A 25412-nucleotide genomic window follows, 5' to 3' on the forward strand; every position below is an offset into this window, starting at 1 on the left:
TTAATCAGCTGTTCTTTCCTGTTCTCTTAGTCCTGAAAATTATTTAATTTCTGATCTGGCCAGTATCCATTATGAATCTTATGCCCTGCTGTGATACTATTGACTTTTCCAGTCTGAACTGCTATCTTGTTAGACTTTCAAAATTTTTCACTTCTCAGTTGTTTATTTTAGTTCCAGTTGTATTTTTAATAGGTCAGTATATCATCAATCTTCACATAGTATTGGCTTCCATATTACCACACACTGATTGAGCTAGCAGTGATATTTTTCATTTATCAAATTTTTTATATTGTTAAGGGTCTGCAGCACGATATATGTCTGGCACACACATTATAAGTAGATAAACCCAAACTGCTGCTATGTTTAAAGTATTCCGTGCTTTATCAGTTTGTGATAGGCCTAGTTTTGGCTACAGTGCCATTTTCTAGCTGCCTGCAAATAATACATACTTTCATCAACCTTTGTTTCTACCCTTATGAATAACTATTCATTATCAATGTTTTATGGATGTCAAATACAGCTGATTTAAGTACTATTGTATAATCCCCCAGTATTGTCAGTAGTTGTACTTAATAACAGAAACAAAGATTAACAAAATTGTAGCTAAATAGGCATATTGCAAACCAATAAAATACTAAATACTTTAAATGCAGCAGCTATTTTGGCTTTTTCTACGTATAATGTCTGTGTAAAAAATTCAAATTCACATAGTTTGCTGTACACAATACCTCTAACAAATTTTAGTGGAGCAAATAAACTGTGAATTCATTTTTCAAATCATGTAGGTGTGGAGCTGGTGGGAAAGAATCTCAGAGAAATGAGTGGCATTGTACTCAACTATTTTTATGCTTTGGGTGAAGCAGCTGTGGCCCTTGTGGCATACCTGTGCAGAGACTGGGTGCGAACGCAGCTTGTTATTTCTGCACCTGCCGCTATATTTGCTGTCTATTACTGGTAAGACCACATATACATATTACTACAGAATTCATTATTTTCAGCAGATAAACACATTCTGATGTATCTAGTAGAACAGAATCAGCTTTTGTTTCAGCAAGAAGTATTTTCTCTTAAACAAACCATTTAACAATGACACTAAAAAGACAAAAAAGATTAAAAGCAAAGATGTTGAAACCAGCAACCCACCGGAACTAGCAAACTTTGTGAATGAATACTTTGGTGGGATTGCTAAGAAATTGCCAGAGAAATTTCCAGACACATATGTTCTATGCCAACAGGATCAGCCACCACACTCAATAGTGCTCTTTCTAACAACAGAGCAAGAGGGGCACAGGTGATACACCATCTAAAGAATAAAAAATCCACAGGATTAGATGAGATCCCAGTCAGTATGCTAAAGAAATGTATATGCAAGATAAAAACCCCAGTACTAAAAAATGGTGATGCAAAACATGTAGAAAACTGCAGATCAATTTCCTTGTTATCTTGTATTTCCAAAATAATAGAAACCACAATGAAAAATATATTAACAAACTACCTAGAAAAAGGGATTTATTAAAGGCTTTTGACACAGTTGACCACAGAATTTTACTACACAAATTAGAACTATTAGGAATAAGGGGTACAGAAAAGGAATGGTTTAAATCATACCTGGAAAACAGCGTGAAAAAGAGTTGAAATCTCACATATTTGCAAAAGATTGGTAGTAAAACACTTATCTGATCCAATGTATATTAATATAGGTGTTCCCCGGTTAAGTGTACTGGGCCCAATCCTCTTCCCACAGAGTGTCAGGCATGGGCAAAAAATACTATTTGCTGATTACAGCACTGTAGTGATTACAGACAAAAGCTCAACACTGTTAATAAAAAACCCAATGAAGCTCTCAGAGACATCCACAATTGCTTACTAAAGAATAAAATAACTCTTAATATCAAAAAGACTAATTATATAAACTTCCAACAAAATAAAAAACCGATTGACATTACACTGAAAGTAAACAATGACGTACTTGATTATGTGACAGACAGAAAATTCTTGGGGATGAATGTAGACTGTCAGCTAAAATGGACAGGGCATGTGAGAATTTTAGCAAAGACGCTTCAGCATGTTACGTCCTGCAAATCCTTGCACCAGTGTGCAATATTTCATCCTTCAATGTAGCCTACTTTGGGTATATGCATCCAGTCCTCAGTTATGGGATAATGTTTTGGGGGGTAAGTGCTGGAAACATACAAATTATTTTCAAGATACAGAACAGAGCTGTTAGAATAGTAAAAAAATAGCAGTAACAGGGCACCCTGTAAAGAGTTGTTCAAGAAGTTAGAAATTCTGACAGTTCCATATGAATATATTTATCAAAACACAATGTTTATAAGGAAAAACATTAATCTATATACCACAAACAGCACAATTCACAAACATGGAACAAAATACAGACACTGTTTACATCTAAACAGAAGAAACAAGTAAAATCTCAAGATAGTGTATCATATCATGGTAATAAATTGTACAACAGATTACCACTAGAAATAAAAGATGTAAATGATCCCCACACCTTTAGTCAAAAGCTGAAAAACTATTTACTAGATGATAGCCATTACACTGCAGATGAATATTTAAAATAACTATAGACTAATGTTCATGAACATTGTACTGTGTAACAAATTTAACTTGACATGATTGGAAAAGTAGAACTAAGTATAGGAGCTGTATATACTGTAAAGAAACATGTTTATTTTATAAGAAATATTGTACAACTATTTGATGACATCCATGCAATGTATATTGTTCTACAGATGAATAAATAAACCAATCAATCAAACTTTACAGGATAATCCCAGAATCAGTGCGTTGGCTTCTTGTCAACAATCGGACAAAAGCTGCCGAAGATATTATTAAAAAGGCTGCAGTGATGAATAAAGTTGTTTTGTCAGATGATCTTTTGAAGACAATTGATATGCAGAAGGTATAGTATGTAATCTTCGAGATAAATTGTCATTTCATAGACCAAATGCTTTTATTACTTCATATTGTTTTGTCAAATTCATTTTAATTTATTGTAGTAACTATGATGAATAATATAAATTTATTATTAGGGATTAATCACACTAAGAATTTTATGTTTTTTAAAATTTTTATATTTACGAAATAAAATAATTTAAACTGCATGTTTTTAAGAGTATGTTGTTCTTTGTCACACAAAACAAGTGATCACTCATAGTATCATTATTTATACAACAGTACTAATCTTGAGACTGTAGCTAGTAGCTGTACAAAAAATTCTGGAACATTCATAATTTTGTGCCAATGGTGTATTGGAGCAAAATGCAGTTAGCATCACAACAGATGCCTGTTTTCAATGTGCATCTGCTGAAAGTTTCATTGTTGTATGTTAAGTGCTGTATTGAGTAGAACATTGTTTCACACAGTTTGTGAATTTTGAGATAGCAGAGGAACAAGGTGTCTTCATTAAATTTTGCATGAAACTCAAGGAAACCTTTACAGAGAGACACATCAAATGATGTGATACCTATGGGGATGAGTACTTAAGCTGTACACAGTATCATGAATGGTTCACATGGTTTAAAAATGGCCGGACTGAAGTTAAAAATGACCCTCATTGAGGATGCCCTTTAACATCTACCGATGACACTTATGTCAGGAACGCCACTCAAATTGTGTGTGCCAATTGAAGACTGGCTGTCAAAGAGACTGCAGAAGAATTTGACATTTCAGTCGGATGATGTCGGGAAATTTTGGAATGCATCGTGTTGCCACCAAGTTTGTCCCATGACTCATGAGTCAAGACCAGAAAGACCTATACCTTGCAATCTGTGAAGAGCTTTTGGATTGTAAAAATGAGAATGAGGCATTCCTTAATGGAATCATAACTGATGATGAGACATAGGTCTACACTTATGATGTTGAGACAACAGCTCAATCTTCACAATGTTCCGGGAAAGATTCTCCAAGACCAAAAAAAGCTTGTCAGGTTGTCAGGTCAGGTCAGGTCAAATGTCTAAGCCATGCTAGTAGTTTTCTTTGATTTTGAAGGATTAGTTCATCACGAATTCATACCACAGGGAGAAACTGTTAATTGATGGTACTATTGGGACATGTTGTGACACCTGCAAGAAAATGTGAGCACGAAATGTCCTGAAACGTGGCTCGTGCATCATGATAGTGCACCTGCACATTTCACATTTATGCCTGTTGGTATGTGACTATTGCACAAAAAATTAAATCACTGTGGTGCCTCGTCCTTCGAATGCACCAGACCTGGCCTCTGCAGACTACCCCCCCCCCCCCCCCCCCTCCAGCCCAAAGTTGAAAACCCCATTGAAAGGACAAAGTTTTGCAATGACAAATGAGATAAAAGAAAATTAGCAGATGACACTTCATATATTCCAGCAAGAGGCTTCCAGAAGTGGAAACAGCATTGGGAGTGGTGTATCAATTGTGGAGGAGAGTATTTTGAAGGGGGCCATGCACAGTAAGTAAAAGGTAAGTGTAGAAAAATTTTGTGGTCAAAGTTGTGGAATTTTCTGAACAGACCTTTTATACCCCCCTTTTTGTTCACTGAGTCAAATTGTAATGCACAACATTTCTTCATGTCACAATATTTGAAATTTGAATGGGATGGGGCAGTAGAATATCATGAAAAGCACTGTCAATCAGATTTGGATGCACTGATGTCTCTAGCTCAACATACAGCAGCAGTGGCAATTGTGATGCTGGAGCAGTTAAGGGCCTGTAGTGATTTAGTATGTAGGATTGATCCTAATGTAAGCACAGCATGTTTGTGCTAAGAACGCTCTTCATACTGAGACTTTTCATGTAGGTGCTGCCAATAATAGGGAAAATCACCAAAAGTTTGATGATAGTGGCCAGTATTCAGTTGTTTCCATTTGTGGCCAAAGTTATTTAGTATCCATACTGTGTACAGTAGAACTGCTGTAGACATTGCTAATAATTTTACACATTTGTTTGGTACTGTTGAGGTTACTGTATTGACGTGAATCTTTACAATTCAGTGTCTCCCACACATTTTTGTGACCAACAATTGCTCATAGTCCACATCATGTCAGTTTTCACCAAAGCAGTGTAGACCGTATAACAACACTCTCTTTTCACCCACTATCTTGCTGATCCACTGAGAGTATGATGAAGGTGTGCAGAGTGTTTATGTTTGAGATGCTGTGAATATTAACTTTAAAATGAGTATGGTTTTTACTCTCATAATTGCCTGGAGAGGTTAAAAAACAGACTCGTATGAAGATTAAGAAATAATGATGGAAAAGTGACAAAATTACTAAGAATAAAAAAAACTAGTATATTTAATAGTGGTTGAGTTGCTTAACATCTTCAGATGTCGGCAGCTTGTGGTCTTGTGGTAGTGTTCTCGCTTCCTGCGCACGGGGTCCCGGGTTCGATTCCCGGCGGGGTAAGGGATTTTCTCTGCCTCATGATGACTGGGTGTTGTGTGTTCTTCATCATCATTTCATCATCATCATTGATGCACACAAGTTGCCGAAGTGGGGTCAAGTAAAAAGAACTTGCAATACAGTGGCCAAACTTCCCCGCATGGGGCCTCCCGGCCAACAATGCCATTTCATCTTCAGATTTGGCTGTGGAGCTTTATCATGCAGAGACTTCATGCATCTATATAATTTTGAGTTACAGGAAATGCTGTTAGATAAAGGTTTTACTGGTGTTAGGTTCCTTATGAAGTGAGTTGGACGAAACTTAGAGAGGACAGAAACCTGTATTCTGACTGAAATCTTTTTTGCCTGAACATATTGAGGTCAGATTTGTTCAGCTGAAAGAAAGTACCTACATTCCAAACCTTCTGTGGTGTTTTAAATACCAAACGTATGGCCACATTGTGCTCAAATACAAAGTTAATGTTACTTCGAGGGATTATGGTCATGCAGCACCCAAAGCAGGTATTGAATGCATCATGTCACAAGTCTGTGTTAATTGTTTTGATTATGTGCCCTGAGCAGGAAATGTCTCACATCTGTTGCTGACAAGAAAATAAGATAAATCAATGTGACAACTGTATATCATACGGTTAGGTTAAAAAAGAAAAGACATTCAGATATATGCAAGTGCTGCAGTTCACAATGTTATTTGTCATAACCCTGAACAAACCATGAGTGAAAGTGATGCATTCTAACAGACACCAGAGAACTGACATTTCTATTAACACTTATAGCAAATGCTCAAACCAAAAGGCCCTTTTCAGTGTAGCTGGAGAGACAGCTTAACTTGCCTTTCCCTCTCAGGGGGATACAAACTTGTATTAATAAATTAAAAACTACCCGCAAAGTCTGTCCTCATATGATGAGTCCATTTCTGTTTATCAGCCATCACAACAAACTGATATGAATGAAGGACAAGGGGAGCATCAAAGATGATGTGTATGGAGCTAGGTGGTAGTGTTGGGGGGGGGGGGGGAGAATCTATCATGCACACTGTGATGACTGTACAGGAAGACACTGAACTCCATCTACTCTCTCTGCTTTTCAGTAGCACATTGCCAAAGATCAGAGATGAATGGAAAGAGAACTGATGTAAATAATTGACTGCAATACTGGAACAGAACCATTTTCATCAATAACCAACTTGAAAAAAAAAAAAAAGAACAGTTATATCACAAGCCACACCTTTTATCTATGCACATTTCAGAAATATATGTGATAAAAGTAGTGAAAATCATTTTTTAGCACCCTGTACTTCTCACTTTACCTACTGAATAATACTTGTTGATCTTAATAAGCTGACTCAGTAAAGATGGAACAAATATTTAATCTAACCCTTGAAGTGGAAAAAAAGAGTTTAGCTCTATTAATGCAACATGAGCTTATCTTTAATAATGGTAAAACATTACATCATAATCTCAAGAGAGTATATTGCCTTGCACACAGGATAATTACATTGATTATTTGTAGTTTTGCTTGGCAGACTCTGTTATTTAAAGAGTGAATTCAGATTTAGAAAGTAAAGCTTCCATTGCGCAATATTTTCCCTTAAGTGTGATTACAACAGTATCATTATTTAAAAAGAATTTTAGCTAAAGTTATGAAATAAACACTCTAGTTGTAAAAACTATTTTTTTTGACTTATTTTTTGTGCTAAGTTTTTATTTTTATTAGCAGTGAACTCTGCAAACTAATTTTACTTATTGAGAAGCTGCTCATACATGCCCACAAGAGACAGACACATAAAACCAGATTTCTTTCCACACTCTATAACTGGTGGCTATAACCATAAAAAAATTATAATCATTTGTAGGTGGATTTCACAGGTGCCAATGTTAACACACCTGCTAAGAGCCTTAATTCTGTACATTATTTAGGTGTGTGCATATTATTGCAGGTCTAACTAAAAAAATTATAACTTATGAACAAGTGATATTAATTGCCATTCATAAGAACATAACTTTAAAAAGATTGTTGCACTTCTGATCTTCAACAAAATTACAAGCACACTTTTATTTCCTGAGTAGTCATTCCACCTATTCCCACTTTTTTATTTGTGAGGAACATGGCTCATATCCATATCTTACCCTTCTGATTTATGTTTTCCATAATTTGTGAAAAATAACTTCTGATGAATTCTGGAATGCTTCATTATACAGAACATTGCTGAAATGACATTTTCAAAAGCAACTGTCTTCAGTATGTTAATTAATTTAACCCATTATCAACTTAGTCCTGCAGCCATTTGTAAGCTGTTTGGAGCCCCTCGGCACTAAGACATTTCAAAACCACTTGAAAATGACACTAGCCTGAAATAAATAGTGGAATAAATTGATTACCATACCTCAGGCAATTAATGGGTGAAAATGTTATTTCATTAATACATGTACCAACAAAAGTGAAAATATTAAGCACAGCTGCTTCCATTCCTCATTTCTATCCAACTACCCTAACACTCTGTACCACCAATTTTCTTTATGTTCTGCAGACTTATAAAATAACTTTAATCAAACAGTAGAGACATATCCTAGTGAAACATTGTTCAACCTGGAGATAGCTATTTTGAATTTTAATGGTAGAATAAGCATTCATCAATAGTATTTTATCAGTGTGGATAGAGATCAAAGGATGCAGTTTCTAATCACAGTGGACCGAATTCCAAAGTTTTCTATAGTGTTTCTTATAGTGAGTGGATTTGAAACTGTCAATGTGGGACTATCCGCTGGAAGAGGACATTAAGTTAAACAGCTCATTTGTTACTAATAGGGAACAATTGGGCATGCACTGTCTATGGACTTCATTCTTTTTTGTTTTTCCTTTTAATAATAACCCATAACAACAAAAACAAACATTACACAGCATTAGAATTCACGAACTATCTGAATAATACAAATACATGCTTCACACATTACAAGATACTATGTCGAACCTCTAACCATGAAGTTAGAAGTGCTGTATCCCACTGAAATTGAAACTGAGTTGCAGTAGTTCACTGCAACTTTTGGGAGTCCTGTTAAGTCCCATATCAAGGGGAAGCAAGCACAGAAGGGTAGAGGTCTGTAAATTTTGAGCAGTTTAACTGTAAGATGAAAGTGATACTTCTTAGGGAAATAGCAGAAAGGGATTAAAATATCACCTTACAAACTTACTGTTTGTGCCTGGAACTTTGTACAACACTTTGAAGAGTTTGCTCTGGCAGCCATTGATGGAAAAGGGTACAATCAACTGCAGACTGGATGAACACAGTGACTGACGGAGGAAACTGAGAGGAGCAATTTTGCTCACAGAATTTCAAACAAAATGACATTTTGCAGCTCTGTACCCAGTACTACTTGTGGCATTCTGAATCTGAGTTGAGTGGAAGGCCTGAACCAGAGACTTTGAAGGTTCTGTGAAAAGCTATGCATCACTTTCTAGACATGTACCATAGGGCTGAGATTTGAAGGATCCACCTAAATACTAAATGACTCAGGGATGCACTACACATTAGAGTCTGCTACCCCGGTGGCTGACAGAGTTTGGGGTGCACACAAGGGTTTTTCAGATTAGGAAAGTATCCACTCTGTCCAGATAAATATAGTTGCAGAAGACACCAAAGTATCAGTGTAAGATCAAAAAGAGATATTCAATCCAATTTGAATGCTCCTTACTGCAAAAGGTCCTACATAGTCTTCCTATCTTTCTCATATATCTTTTAGCTAGGTTTCTTGATTTATGGTATGCAGAGATTACTATATGCTTTACACTTTCTCCTCTACAAAATTCTTCCATGTTATCGAAGTAAACTGAGCTCTTATCAGAAAGAATAGCCTTTGTGATTCTTACATTTTCAAAGTAGTACTTTTTAATTTTTAGTGATATGTTTTTACTGGTTGCTTTCTTTATAGTATATAATTTTATACATTTAGAAAATAGGTCTACCAAACAAACATGTAACTGTAACCTCCTTTTTCTTTTGGCTATTGCCTACATTAAGTCAACTCCTATCAGCTCCACCTTTTTTTGTTGAATTATATTCTGTATGTGTTCTCTACTAGTTTGGTTGCTGATCTTCACATGTTGATGTTGGTCACAAGTGGCTACAATTTTTCTGATTCTTCTGGTTAGGTGTAAAAATATAATTTTTCTTGACTCTTTTGGATACATTTCAATGCACACAAAGTCCAAAGCTTTCATGTACACACTTTATCAGACTGTCTATATACTGTTCTGGCCAACACAACATCCATTTATCACTATCTGGACTGTTTTCCCTAATTAATACTCCCTTGTAAACTTCATAATTTTGTTCTGCTTTTACTTTTTTTTGTGAATAACTTTTCATATGCTTCCAATTCTCATCATGATTTTGGTCTCTCCTTAGTTTATTTCAGCTTCTCCTAACCTTTTTCTCATTTTTTACTCCTTACATATACATAATCCTGAAATCCAATGATGAAAACTCCAGGTTGGAATATCGACAATATGAGGAAAAGAATATACTGCTGTGGACTATAAAGATGACATGTTGAGCTGCAGGCAGGCAATATGTGCACTGGAAGATTGAGATGGTGGGCATGTGTGCTTGTGTGAGGTGTGCTTTTGTGGGTGTGTTTTTCTATTCTGATGAAGGCTTCAGCTGAAAACTAAATGTATAACAGTCTTTTCATTATGCATGCCTGCAACTTAGTGTGTCTACTTTACAGTGAGTAGCATCTATCCTTTTCCTAATATTGATGGCAATCCTGAAAACCCTTTCTCCTTTATTTGCATCTGCAATAGGATTTTTCACTCCTTTTAAGTATTTAAATGAATAATGAGATTTTTCCAAGAAAAGAGCCCACCTTGTAATCCTACTCTGATACAACTTACATTCCTGCAGAAATCAAGCAATGGAAAATTGAGGATGGAATGTAACAATATTCGAGAAGGAAAGTTGCTACTCACCATATAGCAGAGATGCTGAGTTACAGATAAGCACAACAAAATTACTCTTACAATTAAAGTTCTCAGCCGTTAAGGCCTGTGTTAACAATACACACACACACACACACACACACACACACACACACACACACACACACACACACACACACATGCACATGCTCACAATCTTGCAACTCACACACCTTACTACAGTCTCAGGCAACTGAAACAGTGTGTGTGTGTGTGTGTGTGTGTGTGTGTGTGTGTGTGTGTGTGCGTGTGTGTGCGTGTGTGTGTGTGTGTGTGTGTGTGTATGCGCGCATGTGTGCGTGCGTCCTCGGCCTGCGTTTTTGTTGATAAAGGCCTTAATGACTGAAAGCTTTAATTGAGAGAGTCTTTGTTGTGCCTGTCTGCAACTCAGCGTCTCCGGTATATGGTGAGTAGCAACTTTCCTTCTCAAATATTGTTACATTCCTGCAGATAACTTAAAGCCTTGTGAACAGAATATACAATGGTTTTGTGTTTCAGTAAATAATTTCTAAATTTAGTAAAAGCCCAATGTTCTGCCAAGCTCCTTCTCAACCACAGAATAATTTTTTCAAGCTTTTGTAGTGTTCTATTTCCAAATGGGATAGAATGATTTCTAATCTGCCATCTACTACTTTCTCTTAAAATAAATGAGCTCCCTCTCCAATATTACTACTGTATGTCATTAGACATAATAAAAATATACAGAATAATCTGTGCAAAAATTTGCTATCTCACAACTGTGTTTTTATTTCATTGAAAGCTTGCTGGCATTCAGTACTCCAAATCCATATTACATAATTCTTTAAAATATAATTCAGACATGTTGTATTCAATGCTTGTGTTTTTGTGTGTTTTCTGTAAAAACTGGATAAACCAAAGAATCATTTTGAACTTCTGTTTTTGACTTAAGGACCGAGAATCTAGCTGTGGCTAATATCTTGTCAGTATCAGGTAAAATTCCATCCTTAGTAATGCTGTGACCAAGAAATTTCAATTGTTTCACAGAAGAATTACACTTTTCCAACTTAAATGATGTACCCCATTCCCTCCATTTTCTCCCTACTTCTCTTAATAATTCCAAATGCTGTTGCCAACATTTTCCTGTGATTAATATATCATCTATGTAAAAAATCAATTTTGCTAGTAATTCTTTCCTAGAAGAAAATCTAAGTGATGTGTAAACTCTGTCACACAAATGTTTAATCCAATACGCACAAAGCAGTACTGATAAAATCTACCACAATGTAGAAAAGCAGTATGTTTTCTCAAATGGAGTTAAAGTGATATCTGATGGAATCCCAAGGTAAGATCAAGATTAGTCATGTTACATTTTGAAATTTATGGTATAATTCAACTGCATTTTCAGGATGATCAGTTCCTCTTTCTAATATTTTGTTGAAGTTTCTTGAATCTAATAAAAGTCTTATTGTTCCAACTGTTTACATACTGTTAATGGGCCCCATTTGTAAGATAGTTATACCATAAAGTTTAATATAAATAAAAGAAAAGTTCATGTGGTCATAGCTTAAGTGTGGACTGGTAATTTTTCACTCTCCCTGGTTTCTCATGAAATACATCACAATATTCATATAAAATTTCCTTAAGTTCTCCTTTTGACTCTAGTTTAGTTTCCAGCACCCTCTTCTTTGACTTCTACTAAATTAAGATAATATACTAGATATTCCCTCTACTTAAGATAATCTTTGTCTTCCTCAAAGTCTCCTGCATCATCTATATACTCCGTCCACCTGACTTGATTAAAAGTATTATGCTATTTACAATAATCAGTTTGGTTGAGTAAAAAATCCACTTCTTGGTTCAGTAAAACTTATTTCCTTATTTGTGTGACAGAATCCTACTATAGCTTTTGCAATCAAATTGAGGCCAAAAATAATTTCCTTCCTCAACTCAGGGATCACAAGGCAATTTTGAACAAATGGTATGTTGCTTATTCTAAATGACAGTAATATTTATTTGGTCACTATTTTACTGTCTTCATCTGTATTACAGGTAATCAAAAAAAATCTTAATTGTGATTAATTCTATGCCTTAATTTTTCTGATACTCAACAAATTGCACTCCTTGTGTCAGTCAGACAGATACCTTCCCAATTATCAGTTGTAGTAAAACTTTATGGACTTTCTTTTGTATCACAACTATCTATGTTTTCTGCTTCATATAAAAGATCTTTCTCAAATTGTTTGAACCACATATCTTTTACCTTATCTTTGTTTATGAGTGGTTCTACTTCCTGTTGTATGGAAATTACAGGCATATCAATTTTCATAAGATCGCTAAATCATTTCTTCTCTCCTCCCACCATTCTGGATGCTAACTTCCACATACATTTTTCAGTTTGTCTTTTATTCTACTCTCACTACTTTCATTAGCATAATGATCCCAAACTACCTTTAAAAGTTTGTAACTTACACATTTTGCATACTCCATGTCATGTTTATAGTTGCTTATTGTTTTACTGATATCAATTGGTAAAATTTCACTTTCATGAACCTCCCTATCACAGTTATGCCCTCCCTGAATATACCAATTGCTTTCCCCATAAATAATTTCCTTTAATATTTCATCTTTAAGCTCCACATAAATCATGCCATCTCATTCACACTTCCTATATTTTCTACAATATCTTTAACAACACCTTCTCTATTCTCACTACTGTTGGCAGTCACATCATCCTCACCATTCTCACTCTAATTATCTTCTTCACTATTTTCATTACTACTATCTAACACAGCTTTTTCCCAGGGAAGTGTGATAGGACCACTCTTAGTCTCTGCATATAAAAATGATCTGATGGATGGAGTGAGCAGCAGTTTACATCTGCTTGCTGATAAACATTGTGGTCCACAGGGAACGTCTCATTGTTGAATGACTGTAGATTAGGTTCATTTAATTGGATAGCCAAAACAATCTACTCACCAAGCAGCAGCAGAACACACACATAAAGGAAGGTTAAAATTAGACAAGTTTTTGGAGCCAGTGGCTCATCCTTCAAGCAGAGGTTGAAGGGGAAGGAAGAGGTGTGAACGAAAAGGAATGGAAAGGTATAGGAAAAGGGGCAGATTTCAGGAAAGTCACCCAGAACCACACGTCAGAGGAGAGTTACTACACAGTATGAGAAGGAAAGACTGATTGTTGGGGACTGCATCGCAGTCTGCTGCTGTGTAGTCAGTGATGGGTGCTGCTGCTGTTGTTGCTGGTGCTTCCATTGCTGAAAAACTGGCTGATTCTGCTGGCGTAGATGATGATGGTGGTGTGTTGTCAAGTCTGTCTCCAACAAACATAACTTTTCTCTCAAAATATAATTTCCAGTGAGCATAGAAACTCTCTGCATTCCTGCATTTTAATTTCCTCATATTTCATGATCATGTACTGGAGGTCATGTTCCAGTATGTATTGTGTATCACAAAGGGTGGTAATCATTTCACTTGTCAGTGGGAAGCCAGCATTCCCTCACAGAGATTCTTTGCCTGGTGGAGGAACCCATCTGCCAAATCGGGGGATAGGTGGAATTTTTGTAGGAAGTCTGCCCTCAGTATTGGGTCATACACATTGGCTATAATGAATTACCATTTAAATGTCCCATGTAGCCCTATATTTACTGTCTTCTCCACAGTTCCTAAGTGTTTGACAGGGGGAGTCAATAATAGCACATAGTTGTGCATCCGACATTTCATACATTGGTTTAAATAAACAAGCAGATATGGTGCTCACTGTGGAGCTGGTGTCCATTAGGAAGAGTGTGTTAGAGGTGTAGTCCCACATGTAAAGCCTTGTATCTGCTCCTGCTGACTTGGTCAAATTGATTTGGCCATTGCTCCTGATTCTTAAGTGTTTATATTGTCTGTTGTGATTAAGGGTGCCTATTGTGGTCTCCTTCTGAAGTTCCCGAAAGTCACATAGTTATGAGCAGTAACTATAAACTCTTATAGGAAAAATTCCCACAGACTAAGAGTGTAACATGCTGATAACATCCAGTTTGAAAGTATCTTTGTGAGTTCACACCACTTCATCTGAGAATCAATATTCATTCCCAGAAATCTTATATTTTTATACATACTATGGAGGTGCCATCTACAGTTAATGTAACAGTAAAAATAGGACAGTAGTATTCTGTCTTCTGCTTTACCTTTCTTCAGCAAAGGTACAACTCTTACACGTTTTAAATACTTTATAATACACTGATAAAACTCTAGAGCAAAATTTTCATCAGGTCATGAACAAATTACAATCTGTCTATTTTATTTTCTACAATAATAATAATAATAAATTAAGAATAATAATATTGTTATTACTATTTATTTATTTTGTGTGGTTCAATGGCCTGGTGCAACTCTTTCAATTAGTCACCATTTCAGAAACTTGTGTGGCCCTAATCTACCCCAGTTTATCCAAGAAGGGAAAGGAGACCTACAGTTTAATATGGAACCAGAACCATGTGTCATTTGTTGTGACTCCTCCCATCATTGAGAGGTGAAGGGTAGAATCTGTGGTCAGACTTAGATTCGATCCTGCAATCTCTCAGCTTTGTCGTGCTCTTTATCATTAGACCAGCAGGCCTACCTTCTTTTCTACAGATTCTATAAATGATATCAAGTTATTCTTTTAGTGAAACCACACCAGAATTTGTCCCACAATCTATAAAAAATTATAGGTAATGTTGCATATATATTATACTAATGCATACAGGTAACAACTTGTCAAACAATAGATTCACTGGGTCATCGACAGGCACATAACCAAGACTGAAAACTTGTTAGCATTCAGAGAAAGAGTGCATGTGCATGTCCACACACAAAAAGTATGCGAGTCCGCACGTGTTCAACCTGCACAGTTACATTGAACCATCATAATATAGCTGCAAAGTGTGAACATCTTGGGGTTGGGAAGAGGGCAGCCATGCATATGCATATGTCTGTGAATTACAGCTTCAAAATGGATCTATGTGAAATCTGGCAATGTTTCGCTTGAAGTTTTTCGCAGATTTTTAACAACTATTGTTTATTTTCAGGGACAACTGACTGTTAGTAAGCGAAAACCTGAAGAGAAGACAATATGGGAGGCCATAGTCACTGTTGTGAAGACTAAGAAACTTCTTCTAAGATCATTGTATTTGTTTTTCATATGGTAGGTTTTATATCATAGATTTTAGTAGTGATAAGAGAGTACAACACAATGAGCAAGATAATTAAATTTATTCACCTGTATGATTAATCGGTAAAATAACTAACCAGTGGAAACATAAAAATCTCAAGGTTATCCAAAGAATAAACATATTTATGGAATGGCGATTGAAGAAATTAATTGAGCTTTTATGTGTAATCATTATTGTTTGTCTTTCTATTCAGGGCGGCAAATGCATTTGTCTACTATGGATTGTCTATCAATTCAACCTCTCTGGGAGGAAATAAATATCTCAACTTTGCACTAGTTGCACTAGTTGAGATTCCTGGTTACACGATCTCCTGGATTTCTATGAATCGATTTGGGAGGCGTTCATCATTGGTGATATCAATGCTTATGTGCAGTGCCACATGCCTAGGTGCAGCATTTGTACCCCAAGGTCAGATTTAAAATATGTTGAAGTTGTATACGGAGTAAATGCAGTGGAATTAGCCTTAAATATTGCTAATAAACATGCTAAACCAGATGGTAAATATTTGTAATTGAAACATACGTATTTACACTTCCAAATATTTAACCTAATGGCAGATTTACAGAATCTAGCAATTTTTTTCTGCCAATAGTTTTTTCTCTCTGTGTTAAAGCATACTTCCTTTGTACAGTTACCTTCATACTAATCTAAAAACTGTTCTTCATTTGTTCAGTTTTACATCATGTTTGCTACAGTTTTTTTACACCATACATTCTCTGAAGAGCCAAAACATTATGACCACACCTGCCCCAAGACTGAATACCATATACTGATGTTTCAGGCATGTGACATGGTAAATAGAGAATATGTATAAGCAGAGCAGATGTATGAATCAGGAACTATTGTAGTAATGATACAAGCCACAAATGGGGAAATCCACTGACATAAGCAACTTTGATAAAGGACAGACAACAATGTTGGCTGTTTTCACATTACTGTTGTGAGCATTGGTGGAAAGTATTTGAAGGATGGCGAAACCCTGTTTAGTCAACAAGGTGTGGGATGTCCACACTTCATCAGAGTATATGGAAGTTAGATGCTTGCCCACACTGTATTGCGGGATATGCAGTAATCTGTGGCAAAATTAATGACAGAGTACAATGCTGGTGCAAGCTCAAGTGTTTCGGAGTAACTCATTGTGTGTGCACTGTTGAAGATGGGCTCCTGTAGGAGACAACATTTTCACAAGTTGACATGATCAGTTATGATTGCAACGAGCACAGACTCATGAAGACTGGACACCAGGGCCATGGTCGTGTCCAGGTATGCCATCATTAAAGTGATGTAGGATACATGGATGCAGGCAGTAAGTACAGTATTACGCTGGGGGGCATTTTAACCTGGGTTTTCATGGCACCTGCAGTAGCAGTCACAGGCAGCATAACAGCTGTGGACTATGAACATTATTGAGGCCCACATGCATCCCTTTATGTTGATTTCTTCCCCATGATGATGGGATCCTCTAGCAGGATAATTATCCATGTCACAAGGCCACAATCATGCTACAGAGGTTTTAGGAGCATGACAGTGATCTCACATTGTCTTGACTACCAACTTGTCCTGATCTGAACCTGATGGAATACATGTGGGGAATACTGAGTGCCAGCTTTAAGCCTACATGAGACAGCCTTTGCATATCATATGGTAAAATCCCTGTCATCATCTTCTCACTCAATTAGTATAGTTTCTATATTTTGCTAAATTTTGCTCTTATCTTTCCACTATATCACATCAATTCGAAATGTGACATATATTAGTACAAAACATGGCCAAGAGAAGTTATGCTAAATTTGAAGGTGAGGCAGTCTATCAGCTCCTGGGGTAGAACTACACCCATCCCCATCTTCACAAGAAAAAAATAGAGGTAAAGATCATGTGCCTTCAGGTTACTTAAGGTGACCTTGGGGTCTGTCTTTTTTTGTAATTGCAATCATAGTGAAATATGTCATTATCTTTATGAAATAAGCATTTACAATAAGGACCCCCACCACCCTGCTGCCGAATATTTGTCAATTGTAATGTAACCACTGAGTCAATAATTTGTCCTTTTGTTAACTTGTCAACAAACACCATGAGGAGCCTCTTGAATTCTCTCATCATATTCCTATATTTTCTGTATTTGGATTTGACCTTGCTGCTAAACAAATAATAGTTTGGTCCACACTATGGCAATAACTGAACATAACAACTTGCTTCCAATCATTAACTTTAACTGTCCCTCATACCCTTTTTCAAGAGAGATTAATTTATGTGAGAAACCATTTGTAATCCCTCTAAATGATCAATCAGCATCCATACAGCAAAAACTGACAGTTCAAATGTGTTCCATGTTTGTTTATTTATATCTGCCCATCTCAGACAATACCCAACAGCAGAAGTCAATTTCTTTAACATAGAAAATCATCTGCTTTGTTATATGTGAAAAGTGTATCTTCCAACTATAGATATTATAATTATATGGTTTCCTCAAATGCCAGGGATAGGACTCAAGAGACTATGTAATTAAAAGAATGGGGAAACCTGTTAGTGGACATTAATATGGGGTGTGTCCATCCTTCACCTTTATGACAGCTTGAATTCTGCTGGGGACCTTTTCAGACAGGTGTCTGAATGTTTGTGGAGAAATGGCAGCCTATTCTTTCTCAAGAGTTGAAACCAAAGAAAGTAGTGATTTTGAATGCTCGACTCTTGAGTGAAGTTAACGTTCTAACTCATCCCAAAGATGTTCCTTTGTGTTCAGGTCAGGACTCTGGGCAGGTCAGTTTGTTTAAAAAAATTGTCCACAAACCATTCATTGCCTCACAGATGCTGCCTTACAACAGCATGCTTATACATATGATCATAATCTCTGAATTGTTCCTCTACTGTATGCAGTACATTATGGTGTAAAATGTTAATATCCTTCTACATTTAGTGTTTTCTTAAGCACAATAAGCAGACCACACCACGTTCATGGAAAATACCCTCATACCATTACACTAACTTCCCCATACTTCATTGTTGGCACTACACTTTATAGCACATAATGTTCTCCAAGCATTTTCCACACCTAAAGCCTTCCATCTGACTACCACAAAGTATAGCTTGATTAATCACTCCACATTATTTGCTTCCAGTCATCCAGTTTCCAGTGGCATTGCTCTTTACACCACCTCATGTATCATTTAGCATTTACTACAGAAATATTTAGTTTATGAGAAGCTGCCCTACCTTTGCACCCCATTCTTTCTAACCCCATATGCACACCAGTCATAGTGCTACCTGGTAGGACTCTGAAGCTCATGAGCAATGCTTTCCTTTGATTTAATGCAATAGTTTATAACCACCATCTTGATGCTGAATGGTCCCTGTGCTTCAGTACATGAGGTCTGCCCGGTCTTGGTTTCATTGTAGTTCCCTCATATTTCCACTTAATCACATCATCAACAGTCAACTTGGGCAGCTTTAGAAGTGTTGAAATACCCTGATGGATCTCCTACTCAGGTGATGTCTAATAACTAGTCCACATTCGAAATCACTGAGCTCTCCTGACTGACCCACTCTAGGTACTGCTTCTCTACTGACAACACAATACACCCTGTCTCCTTTTAATACTGGTAGTCCACCTTTCATGACATATAGTGTTCCATTCCACATTACTTAGGTGTGTCTGGATACTTCTGGTCAGATAGTGTAGACCACATGTTACAAAATTCTAGCATTTCTCTTTCATGAAGAACTATTAGGGAAACAGATGCTTTGATATTTCCAAATACTTTCAGATTATTTCCATTTTTATTAGTATACAATTACTTTCCTTTAACTATTGTCTGCAATTATTGTACCAAACTGTAGTAAATTATCAAATTTGCAAGCCAACATTAACTTTATTTACAAAAACTCATCTAGTCCTTTCTGATGTTTGATGCTGAGTAATTTCAATATTTTAGCACAGGGATTCCACAACGTGTGGTCCGCGGACTCCTTAGGGGTTCGCCGGCTGTTTCTAGGGGGTCCGTCCGCAGCTCGTGGTCATGCGGTAGCGTTCTCGCCTCCCGCGCCCGGGTTCGATTCCTGGCGGGGTCAGGGATTTTCTCTGCCTTGTGATGACTGGGAGTTGTGTGATGTCCTTACGTTAGTTAGGTTTAAGTAGTTCTAAGTTCTAGGGGACTGATGACCATAGATGTTAAGTCCCATAGTGCTCAGAGCAATTTTTTTCTAGGGCGTCTGCGGCCACATTCCACCAAATCGTGTAGAATAATGAGTAAAATTAATGAATAAAAATGTGAAAATCAAATTCATCACTATTTTTTGTGTTTCGAAAAACGTGTGTACTTTTACTTCAGGTTGTATTCCCAAGTAGCCTTCGCTGTTCCTAAGTGAGAACGCATACACAGTTTAGTGCCGGAGAATGCGGCTTCTCTGATCGACTGTTTTGTGACAATACTGGGGTCGTTTGTGCGCCGGCTCACAGCGCTCGATGCGCTGAAACCTTTTACGCATGCGTGGAGCAAGCTTTGTCAACCAATCACAGTGCTCGCTGGCATGTATGCGGCCCCAGGCATCATTAAATGTTAAACTTGCTTTGTCAGTGCACTACCTATTTCATAAGTCAATTTTTGACCTACAAGTTGTTTTCATTCATATCTAAACCAAAGACTATTGGTACTTCAGGGGGGAGAGGGGGATCATTGGGAACATGGCACTTGCATTAAGAAGCTTTCAATTCCCATGGGTTTCACTCTGCAATTTAAAGTTACTGTACTGTTGACTGACTAGGGGTCCGCCGTTAATTTTCGACTGAAGAAGGGGTCTACCAGCTGAAAAGATTGGGAAGCCCTGTTTTAGCAAATGTTAAGTATTTTTGAAATAACTTGATTTTTAAAATGAATTCCTGTCAGGCATTGTTTTCCTTATCATTGAGTAAATTTTCTGATTTTTACATCCTCTGAAATTGAACAATATTGCTGTGCAGTCATCCATGTTACTTAGTGTTATACCAGAGCTAAGGTAGCCCCTGAGGGCCGGCAATCCATATAACAACACAAAGGACAAGGTTATCTATGCCCCCACTTGTGTTGTGACTGGCAATACACAATTTTTCACAACACAACTTTTATTGATGTAAGTTCACGAGTCCCCCATGAACCATGGACCTTGCCGTTGGTGGGGAGGCTTGCGTGTCTCAGCGATACAGATAGCCGTACTGTAGGTGCAACCACAATGGAGGTGTATCTGTTGAGAGTCCAGACAAACATGTGGTTCCTGAAGAGGGGCAGCAGCCTTTTCAGTAGTTGATGGGGCAACAGTCTAGATGATTGACTGATCTGGCCTTGTAACAATAACCAAAACGGCCTTGCTGTGCTGGTACTGCGAATGGCTGAAAGCAAGGGGAAACTACAGCCGTAATTCTTCCCAAGGGCATGTAGCTTTACTGTATGATTAAATGATGATGGCGTCCTCTTGGGTAAAATATTCCGGAGGTAAAATAGTCCCCCATTCGGATCTCCGGGCGGGGACTACTCAAGAGGATGTCGTTATCAGGAGAAAGAAAACTGGCGTTCTACGGATCGGAGCGTGGTATGTCAGATCCCTTAATCGGGCAGGTAGGTTAGAAAATTTAAAAAGGGAAATGGATAGGTTAAAGTTAGATATAGTGGGAATAGTGAAGTTCGGTGGCAGGAGGAACAAGACTTCTGGTCAGGTGACTACAGGGTTATAAACACAAAATCAAATAGGGGTAATGCAGGAGTAGGTTTAATAATGAATAGGAAAATAGGAATGTGGGTAAGCTACTACAAACAGCATAGTGAACACATTATTGTGGCCAAGATAGATATGAAGTCCACACCTACTACAGTAGTACAAGTTTATATGCCAACTAGCTCTGCAGATGACAAAGAAATTGAAGAAATGTATGATGAAATAAAAGAAATTATTCAGATAGCGAAGGGAGACGAAAATTTAATAGTCATGGGTGACTGGAATTCAACAGTAGGAAAAGGAAGAGAAGGAAACATAGTAGGTGAATATGGATTGGGGATAAGAAATGGAAGAGGAAGCCGCCTGGTAGAATTTTGCACAGAGCACAACATAATCATAGCTAACACTTGGCTTAAGAATCATGAAAGAAGGTTGTATACATGGAAGAACCTTGGAGATACTTAAATGTATTAGATAGATTATATAATGGTAAGACAGAGATTTAGTAACCAGGTATTAAATTGTAAGACATTTCCAGGGGCAGATGTGGACTCTGACCACCTGTAGATTAAAACTGAAGAAACTGCAAAAAGGTGGGAATTTAAGGAGATGGGACCTGCATAAACTGAAAGAACCAGAGGTTGTACAGAGTTTCAGGGAGAGCATAAGGGAACAATTGACAGGAATGGGGGAAAGAAATACAGTAGAAGAAGAATGGGTAGCTTTGAGGGATGAAGTAGTGAAGGCAGCAGGGGATCAAGTAGGTAAAAAGACGAGGGATAGTAGAAATCCTTGGGTAACAGAAGAAATATTGAATTTAATTGATGAAAGGAGAAAATATAAAAATGCGGTAAATGAAGCAGGCAAAAAGGAATACAACGTCTCAAAAATGAGATCGACAGGAAGTGCAAAATGGCTAAGCAGGGATGGCTAGAGGACAAATGTAAGGATGTAGAGGCTTATCTCACTAGAGGTAAGACAGATACTGCCTACAGGAAAATTAAAAGAGACCTTTGGAGATAAGAAAACCACTTGTATGAACATAAAGAGCTCAGATGGAAACCCAGTTCTAAGCAAAGAAGGCAAAGCAGAAAGGTGGAAGGAGTATATAGAGGGTATATACAAGGGCGATGTACTTGAGGACAATATTATGGAAATGGAAGAGGATGTAGATGAAGATGGAATAGGAGATAAGATACTGCGTGAAGAGTTTGACAGAGCACTGAAAGACCTGAGTCGAAACAAGGCCCCCGGAGTAGACAACATTCCATTGGAACTACTGACGGCCTTGGGACAAGCAGTCCTGACAAAATTCTACCATTTGGTGAGCAAGATGTATGAAACAGGCGAAATACCCTCAGACTTCAAGAAGAATATAATAATCCCAATCCCAAAGAAAGCAGGTGTTGACAGATGTGAAAATTACCGAACAATCAGTTTAATAAGCTACAGCTGCAAAATACTAACACGAATTCTTTACTGATGAATGGAAAAACTAGTAGAAGCTGACCTCGGGGAAGATCAGTTTGGATCCCGTACAAACACTGGAACATGTGAGGCAATACTGACCTTACGACTTATCTTTGAAGAAAGATTAAGGAAAGGCAAACCTATGTTTCTAGCATTTGTAGATTTAGAGAAAGCTTTTGACAATGAGGCTGGAATACTCTCTTTCAAATTCTAAAGGTGGCAGGGGTAAAATACAGGGAGCGGAAGCCTATTTACAATTTGTACAGAAACCATATGGCAGTTATAAGTGTCAAGGGACATGAAAGGGAAGCAGTGGTTGGGAAGGGAGTGAGACAGGGTTGTAGCCTCTCCCCAATGTTATTCAATCTGTATATTGAGCAAGCAGTAAAGGAAACAAAAAAGAAATTCAAAGTAGGTATTAAAATCCATGGAGAAGAAATAAAAACTTTGAGGTTCGCTGATGACGTTGTAGTTTTGTCAGAGACAGCAAAGGACTTGGAAGAGTAGTTGAACGGAATGGACAGTGTCTTGAAAGGGGGGTATAAGATGGACATCAACAAAAGCAAAACAAGGATAATGGAATGTAGTCGAATTAAGTTAGGTGACGCTGAGGGAATGCGATTAGGAAATGAGACACTTAAATTAGTAAAGGAGTTTTGCTATTTGGGGAGCAAAATAACTGATGATAGTCGAAGTAGAGAGGATATAAAATGTAGACTGGCAATGGCAAGGAAAGTGTTTCTGAATAAGAGAAATTTGTTAACATCAAGTCCAGATTTAAGTGTCAGGAAGTCATTTCTGAAAGTATTTGTATGGAGTGTAGCCATGTATGGAAGTGAAACATTGACAATAAATAGTTTAGACAAGAAGAGAATAGAAGCTTTCGAAATGTGGTGCTACAGAAGAATGCTGAAGATTAGATGGGTAGATCACATAACTAATGAGGAAGTATTGAATAGGATTGGGGAGAAGAGAAGTTTGTGGCACAAATTGACCAGAAGAAGGGATCGGTTGGTAGGACATGTTTTGAGGTATCAAGGGATCACCAATCTAGTATTGGAGAGCAGCGTGGAGGGTAAAAAGTGTAGAGGGAGGCCAAGAGATAAATACACTAAGCAGATTCAGAAGGATGTATGTTGCAGTAGGTACTGGGAGATGAAGAAGCTTGCACAGGATAGAGTAGCATGGAGAGCTGCATCAAACCAGTCTCAGGACTGAAGACCACAACAACAACAACAAGTTCACAAGGTTGACAACTGAACATACAAATGAAAGATAACAATAATGTAAAAAAGTCTCCTAATTGAGGCAAACAAAAGTTCACTTCTTAATTTCCACAAAAATTTGTGGTAACACACTCACACACTAGTAACAGCCCAATTCCGAGACGAAGACGTAATCTTCAACAGTTGCAGTAAACGAGGTCGGCATCCGGCATGAACTGAACTTTAGGCCTAAATAGCTGTCCCCAGCCAGTCAGATTTCGGCACAGTAATACTTCCTGCAGGCCGTGGCTCAAGCTCCCCCACAGAAAGTAGTGCTCGGAATGTCTGTTTCCATTATCTTGTGTGTAAATAGCCGGTGTTTACTATGGTGCTTTTGGGTACACCTTGGGGCATAGACAACCTTGTCCTCTGTGGTGCTATATGGGTTGCCAGCACTCAGGGGCTACCTTGGTTCTGATATAATACTTAGCCTGCTGTCTCCCTGACTGAGGATAGGGAAAGAGCTAGTCAGGAGGCAATGTAGCACATCACTCTTGCTTCTCCTCAAACTAGATATTAAATATTTTTAAGCTCTGATGGTCTGTAGCAAATACAAATGAAATAGAAAGTACATATATCATAATTTGTGGCATATAATGTCAAATTAGAAACATACATGATGACAAATATTTCCTATATTTGTATTGCATTACAGATGTTAACTGGGCAGTTGTATTATTATTTTTGCTGGGAAAGCTGGGCATCACATGCTCATTTGGTATAGTGGTGGTTTACACCGCAGAGCTGTATCCAACAGTCATGCGCAGTGCTGGTGTAGGAGCCTCATCTACCATATCTAGGCTGGGTGCTATGGTTGCACCATTTGTGCCACTGCTGGTAAAATTCTGAATTTTTTTCTAAGACATGAGTTCCTCATACATTGTAAAATTTCTAGTTACAGTTGTTGCACACTGTTACAAATATTAGTTTAATAATTAATTTTGTGACACTTTATCTTACTACATTTTTTTGTATTATTTCAGGGCACTTACGTTGAACCATTGCCACTGCTACTATTTGGTGTAGTGTCACTGCTTGCTGGAGTGCTCTCTCTATTGTTACCTGAAACTTTGGGAAGGAAGCTTCCAGATACAGTTGAAGATGCTCAAAATTTGTAGATAGTTGCCAAACAGAATTTGACCACAACAAATACATTTTTTAAGAAACTTCCATGTTTTGTTATTAAATGTTTCTCATCCTAGTAATAGTTCCTTATAAGATGTTCTATAATTGTTTGTCTGCCTTAGAGTTTACCTACTTCTCTGCTCTTTTGAAATTCAGTTGACACTGTTATCCTATGCAGAACAATTTTTAACAATGAAAAATTTATCAAACTCATTACAAGAAAAATACTGAGAGAAAGAAGGTTTTTAAAAAAACTGATATGCTTATTTTCTATAAAAAGAGCATCACATTGTGCATATTGATTAAATATACTTTTTT

At 37.3% G+C, this 25412-nt stretch overlaps 1 protein-coding gene across 10 annotated transcripts in view; it reads left to right on the forward strand.

The window, feature by feature from the left end:
- LOC126299447 (organic cation transporter protein) overlaps nt 1-25136 on the forward strand; it is a 336588-nt gene extending 311452 nt beyond the window's left edge. For all 10 annotated transcript variants that reach the window (XM_049991354.1, XM_049991352.1, XM_049991358.1 and 7 more), the window contains 6 exons: nt 786-954; nt 2791-2926; nt 15409-15524; nt 15746-15960; nt 24625-24806; nt 24953-25136. In XM_049991354.1, coding sequence (XP_049847311.1) covers nt 786-954; nt 2791-2926; nt 15409-15524; nt 15746-15960; nt 24625-24806; nt 24953-25087 — 953 coding nt within the window. In that variant the 3' untranslated portion in view covers nt 25088-25136. The remainder of the gene's footprint in view (nt 1-785; nt 955-2790; nt 2927-15408; nt 15525-15745; nt 15961-24624; nt 24807-24952) is intronic.
- The last annotated feature ends 276 nt before the right edge of the window (nt 25137-25412 follow it).

The sequence above is a fragment of the Schistocerca gregaria genome, chromosome X (genome assembly GCF_023897955.1).
Source record: "Schistocerca gregaria isolate iqSchGreg1 chromosome X, iqSchGreg1.2, whole genome shotgun sequence".
NCBI lineage: Eukaryota > Metazoa > Arthropoda > Insecta > Orthoptera > Acrididae > Schistocerca > Schistocerca gregaria.